The following is a 6,931-nucleotide window of genomic DNA, read 5'->3' as shown; positions in this document are numbered from 1 at the left end:
TCGGAGGGTCGCCCTTCTGTCCCCTTCTCGGTCAGCCACGAAGGACCTCGGCTTTCAGGGCTGAACCAGATGCGCAGGACTCTCTGCGCTTACTGACGTCATTCAACCAGTCAATTCACAAATCCCTATCTAGGTTGATTATGTTTATTATTTACGTTGTGTACTGGGGTTCGTTTTGCTTTCGTTGTGTCACTTTAATCGATGTGAAGATGCGGTCCCGCGGAATTGTGACGTGGTGCCATGCCGAGGGAAAGACCCCCCTTGAAATCTGGTGTAGACCGGACGAAATGTGAAATCTTGTAAAAATGTGAGCTGAAATCTTGGAAATCTTTGAAAACACACGAAACACAGAGAAATGTAACTAATTTTCCCCAAAAATATTATGTACTCATGAGTGTTTTACAGTCATTCCAACAGTAACTGCAGTTCGTAGGTATAACATATCAACCGTCAAAATCGAAACGTCATATTACTGCAAGAATTGTTATGATACTTAATATGAGTTCGCTGAAAACAGTGATATTTATTGTATTGTAGATTTATTTCAACAAATATTTTTTGTCAACAGAGAATAAAGTTTAGTTAAAATTTCAAGCAATTGTATAAATAAACGCAAGGAAAAATAATAGTAATCGTATTGAAAGCGAAGGTCTACATACGAGGTTGTAGTGTATATGGTGTGAAAAACCGCTAGGTGCAAATAAGAGGAAATCGATGGCCCCTAATAAAATTCACTTAACTTTAGAGAGGCTGTTTATAAAAGACCTGGCATGACGATCATAATCCAAATAACTCTACGAACCATGATGGTAAAACAGTTAAATCCTGGGGTATGAAGATGATTTTTTCATCATCAGGAACTGTAGAGTTACTTGGATTATAATCGTCACGCCAAAGTTAGGTCTTTTATAATCAACCTCTCCAAAGTTCAGTAAATTTTAACAGGCACCATCGAAATATAGGTAAGTAGATGGCTGCTTTAACTAAATGTAACGAGAAGATAGTCACGGAACGTTTTTCATGTATTGGGCCCACGAAGTAGTAGTTGGGCCAAATCTGTAAATGTTGTACATTCTAAATGCTGAAAGCCCAACAAAGCAAGAAAAATGCTAGGATCGAAAGTTTAAGAATCGCTTACTCACGCTCAGATGCAACGGAATAGAAATGTTATTCCAGTAGTATTTTCTCAATAAAATTTTCCTACGTCTTCAATACATTACCGGAATAAATTTAATATTAAGATATAAAAGCATCTATATCGATACGTTAATTAGTATTATTCATTCAGGCAGAAAATAGATTTAAAAGAGCGAACGCGGGCAAATTTATAAAAGTTTCTGCGTAAAGCTCCTACTCATAACATGTATAAAACAAAGCATATAAATAATGATAACGCATATAATATAAACGTTGTAAAATGATGTAATTTATGATTAGATACTATTACTAGTACCAATTGTAAGTATTATTTACATATGTAATAAAAATGACGACGACTTCGAATGCGATCGCCGAAGTCAAAACATGATCCAGATACCGGGTTAGGTATGTTGCCCAATGAGAAGTTTTGATTAATTAGGCGTTTTACTATTCTTCTTCTCAGATGTGGATTAATAATCCGGACTTTGAACCATCAATGAAATTTCTAACCCAATTTATTGCTTTTCGTCAGCATTCATTAGTAGATCCGTGCTTGCGCATGCCGTAAATATAGACTACGACGTATACATACCTATAATCTATATATCTATGTATATGGTACGTACCCAGTCCGAAATCGTACATTTAGCGAATCTCACAGCAACCTTTGTACGAGGCGCCAAGCGTTCAAATCATTTTGTACCAAGATCGAATTACCCAACTCAACACAGCTATTTCTGCACACCACGCATGATGTACGAAATTGTTGTACCAAGCTGTAAATTGCGAAGGTTAGCATGACTTGCTGAAAGAATTTTTGAACAAAGCCCGAAACATACGGTGCTTGATTATCCGCATTGAATTCAGCAATAACTATATAAACACCAGCTGCTAGAACTTATCGTAACGACGTTTGTAAATAAAAAACAGTTTGATACTTGAAAAAAGGTTTAAACACTTCGTTTTATGTTAACAATAGGGGCTTCGTGTACCAACCCCCCTCCCCCAGGCTCTGGGACCTCGGTGCTTTGCATTTCACTCTTTTCTGAGTATATATTGCGGTTTTGAATAGGCTGCATGTTGAATAAATAGATGATCTCGACATCGATAACTTTTATCTAATCCTCCGTTTAAAATATATCGATGTCATGTCCGCGGTGAACTTGTAACAGGATGTGGACAGTTTATAAAAGACAATTCCCGTCCGATTACAGCTTTATCAGGTATTGGTCCATTTTCCAAATTACGACTAACTTGTCCAGATTTCATGTAATACCCCTCATAAGTTCGTTGAAGCTCGGGCTAATTAAATTTTGTCAATAATCTAATTCTGGTTCTCGAGTAATGTTGTGACTCGACACAAGGAGGACGAAATAGTGTCACGTATATAAGTACCAATTGACCTTGTAGTTAAACTATAATCCCATTGGTATGAAAATCGGAAAGTGATTCCGCAATTTCCTATTACGGGCAGAAATTATTTCAGCAACATATTGAAAATCGAATCAGAATCGATCTGCACAAGCTGGAATACAAAAACTTCTGAATGGGCAGTTATATTGCTGCAGTGTATCGTGCTCACACAACACTGCATTGCTGCAATGTAAGTTGCATATCTATAAGCGTAATTCATCGATCTACGTAACGTAGGGCCAATAAAAAATCGCAAGCATGGTCCACTAGACGAAGTATATGTTAGCAAACAGAAGTCGAACAAAAACGTTATTGTCGTACTAAAAGCGACCCATGATTTATGTGAATTTTATGAGTAAAACCCGACGTCTGATTTCATTCTCCCCACGAGATTTCACCGACATCTAATTAGCTTACCTAAACTAACTTAAAGGTAATATTAAGCGTCAATGGCAAATCGGTACACGTACGGGATGTATGTATGTCACTTGTGACAGAAGCAAAACTATAATATAGTGTCATGGTAGTCATAAGCCACGTGCTGCACCCGTTTGAACGTAATCAGTACAGTACGTTTCCACAGAGTCGACAATCTAATTTCACGAAAAATTTCTACAAGCTATGTGTTTCATGATTTACAGTAATTGTGTTCTGCAGGTAAATGTCCAAGTTTATCGATGAAAATTTTCTTTTTTTTATACAGACGCAATTCACAGATTAAAATAATGGGCTTCATAGTTTTATTAGGATGTTACTGTTCCACGTGAACACAACCAACGTCTGACCCTCATCAATTTGATTTTTTTCATAATTTTTTCTATAATAGTCCCAACTCTGAAGTAGTACCCTGAAGTTTTTCAGATTTTTTATTCAACTGATGAGTTATTTGTAAATATTACGAGTAACTTTAGGAAAATTTTTTTGTAAAATTCTCAAAAAATTTTAAAAAACTGTGGTCTCTTTTCCAAATATTTCAAAACCGGGCCCATGATGGGCCGATTTGTTTTACGATGTTTCTTTTAGGATTTTTAATTTTTTTGATTAAGTGAAACATTGTTTAAACAGCTGAAAAATTCCAGGAGTCTCGAAATTTCTATTTTTCACTCAAAACATTTCTACAGCGGTTTCATTACGAAGTTGATAAAAGAAAGTTTCATGTGCCAAAGAAATAGACAAAAATCGCTGCATAATGGAACCGGTCTAGAAATGTTCGAAGTGAAAAGTAGAAGTTTTGAGAATTTTTCGGGAATTTTCAGACCGTACAATCAATGTTTTAGCTGACTAAAAAAATTGAAAGTGCTGAAGAAAAATGGAATAAAAATCGGCTTAACATGGGTCCGATCTTGAAATGTTTGGAATAAAAAATACAGTTTCTGAAATATTTGAGAATTTTAAAAAAGATCCTTTTCGTGCTCAACTTAAATGTTTATAAATAATTAAGCAGTTGAATAAAAAAATTGAAAAAAATTCAGGACACTGTTTCAGAGTCGGGCCAATTGCAGAATATTTGTTCAACAAAATCAAAAATGGCAAAGATCAGACACGTTGGTCGAGTTACTTACAGCCAACAAAAAAAAAAAACAATTCTATTTTACAATTTTCGAAACTAAATTCAGTTTAACGATTACTTACAAGTACTGCTGTAGCCAATGACGTCATGGTACATTTTTTTAAATGGTTATTGGATTATTGATGAGTAAAGAAATCTTTTCTCAGCAGATTTTCTATTCACCGCTTTGCATAATTCAGGAATTGGATGCATCAGTTGCATACAACAATATTATCGCGTTTCTTTTATTATGAGACGTACACTTTGACTAACATCGTAATTTATTTTCATACCACCACTTTCTGAAAACAGTAAATTAATTGCCAGATAATAAGATTTGTGAAAAATCAGTGGCACGCTCTGATTGTATCCAATCCTTGATTACAACAAAGTAAGCAACTCTGAATGATTTATGAATTGTATTACATCAATCAAACTTGATAATGTTTATGAAGTGTGTGTGTGTGTGTGTGTTTATTCATTCGTAACATGCAACAAACGAGAAAGATGAATAGTATACACCTAAAAGAATAATCTCAAATAATACGAGTGGGTTTATTCAATTACAATACTAACGGGTAAATGTTTTTGGTTTCAACTTGAGGGATGAAATTATTCTGTACACACCTAAAGAGCAAGTGACTTTTACAATATTTTTGATAATAATCCTCTCACATCGTAACAGTCATGATATATGAAGTTGAAGCTGGTAGCTGGGCTTAACAGCCAAACGTGTAAAACTTTCTGTAAGTAGAAAAATGCCGTACAGATTTATTCTTATAATTCTATAAAAGTATTGGGGGTTCAAGGTATTAAAAAAAAATTTAGATTTTCGGATTTCACTACCTTATTCAAGTGAACATTAGAACGTTTGACTGCTAATTCTGGCAGCTAGCTTCAGCCTTGTTCGTGATATTGAAGAGGTATGTCTATGATTATTATAAATTATCAAAGCTGAATATACAATACTACATAACATCGTACAATTACATTCTGAAAGTCGGTAGATACAACGATGAAGGCTCTAATGCACCCCTTGTTTAATGTTTTTTATAACTGTCTCAACAACTTCAGAACTCGTTGCAGTGCCTCCCAGATCACGAGTGTGAACCCCCTGGTTTATCGTCTTATTTATAGCGGATTGTATGACATGTGCATGTTGCCTGTGACCCAAATGCCTAAGCATGTCAACGGCGGCGTTGAGCATAGCGATTGGATTGGCAACGTTCTGTCCAGCGATGGAACTTCCAGTGTTTCGCGTACCAGGTTCAAAGATGGCATACTGATCCCCGTAATTTTTACCGGCCAACAGGCCAGCACCACCAAGCAATCCGCATACAACATTAGAGACAATGCTACCGTACAGATTGGTTGTGAGAATAATATCGAATTGGTGGGGATTAGACACAAGCTGCATGCAAGTGTTGTCAATGATCATATCGTTGTGTTGTATTTCCGGGTAATTTTTGGCCATCTGTCTAGCGGTCTCTAGAAACAATCCATCTGATAGCTTCATTATGTTAGCTTTGTGAACTGTCGTGACTTTCTTCCTGCCATGTCGTCTGGCATACTCGAAGGCATACTTGGCAACACGCTCAGAATTGGATTTTGTTATTACTTTCATGCTCTCGACCACGCCAAGCACGCTCTCGTGCTCCAGCATTGCGTACTCGCCCTCAGTGTTCTGTCTGACAATGACAATGTCCATGTCTTTCTGACGGGACGACACGCCTTCGTACGATACGCAGTGGAGCACGTTTATGTAGAGATCGAGCTCGTTCCTCATTGCGACATTGCGAGAAGGAACACCTGCCTCCATTATCCGCGTCTCGATGTTTCCTTTGAGGGCGACACCGTTACGCCTTATCGTCGTGATCGCGTAATCAAGATCATCGTTATTGTCGGACATCGGGTCGATATCGACGTGCTCAAAATCGACTGGAACACCTGCGTATCGAAATACTTCCTTTACATAACCCATCAATTCTGGGCCGATACCGGCACCTGGAAGCAGCGTAACGGTGTGCCTTCCACCGTAGTGAGCTTTCGGTATGTTTGGTACCTTTCGAACGGTCGGGGTTTTGTGCTGAATGTCAAACATCGACATTGTGCTCGCTCCCCGGTGAAGCTGCAGTAGCAGAAGCTGCGGCGTTCGAACATATTTGGACACGTATCGAGCGGCCATATTGATGAGAGAGAGGAATTATTCTCACTTTAATTAGGATCCGAAGTGTTAACAAACTACTTCGGGGATTCTATTAGTAGGCACTAACGCGTACACCACACATACTGGTTTTCAATTTCTATTTATACACCTGGCCAGAGTAACCGAGCCAACCTCTTTTCATTCTGTCCGAATACCCAGATACGAAACTCGATAACAACAATGAACCTCTGCAGCGTTAGCTAAGGAAATATTAAGGCCGTGTTGGTAAATTGACTGACAGTACTGAAAATTTCCTAGGACAGAGTCAGAGCTATTCACGAACTTGGAAGCGCAAAAGAGATGAAAGATTGCTGACAGTACTGTCAGTCAATTTTCGAACACGGCCTAAGGGTGCTATTTCATGAGCAGTAAAAAGCAACAGTGGTTTAGTAACTTACTAGTTTTCACTAGCATCAGGCTGGTAATTTTACGCAGCAGCGCGCTGCTTATGAAATAAGGTCTTGTGATCTTGTGGCTTGTCGCTCGAGAAACTGAACTGTGAGTAGCAGAAACTTGCGCCGGAAGTGATAGGGGAAAACTGCTGCTGCTGCTGCTTTTTACTGCTCATGAAATAGCACCCTAAGACTACTAGCCTCGTGAAATTTGGCCCGTCGACAATGGAG

At 37.9% G+C, this 6,931-nt stretch overlaps 1 protein-coding gene across 1 annotated transcript; it reads right to left on the bottom strand.

Annotated features, from left to right (window-relative positions):
* Window positions 1-4,638: 4,638 nt before the first annotated feature.
* Window positions 4,639-6,506, bottom strand: Idh3g (Isocitrate dehydrogenase (NAD(+)) 3 non-catalytic subunit gamma). The gene has a single exon (XM_046611034.2). The coding sequence runs from the start codon at window positions 6,285-6,287 to the stop codon at window positions 5,127-5,129; it is 1,161 nt and encodes a 386-aa protein (XP_046466990.1). The 5' UTR covers window positions 6,288-6,506; the 3' UTR covers window positions 4,639-5,126.
* Window positions 6,507-6,931: the final 425 nt, after the last annotated feature.

The sequence above is a fragment of the Neodiprion pinetum genome, chromosome 2, assembly GCF_021155775.2.
Source record: "Neodiprion pinetum isolate iyNeoPine1 chromosome 2, iyNeoPine1.2, whole genome shotgun sequence".
NCBI lineage: Eukaryota > Metazoa > Arthropoda > Insecta > Hymenoptera > Diprionidae > Neodiprion > Neodiprion pinetum.
Note: the sequence above shows the minus strand (reverse complement) of the source record. Positions and strands in the feature narration are given on the sequence as shown.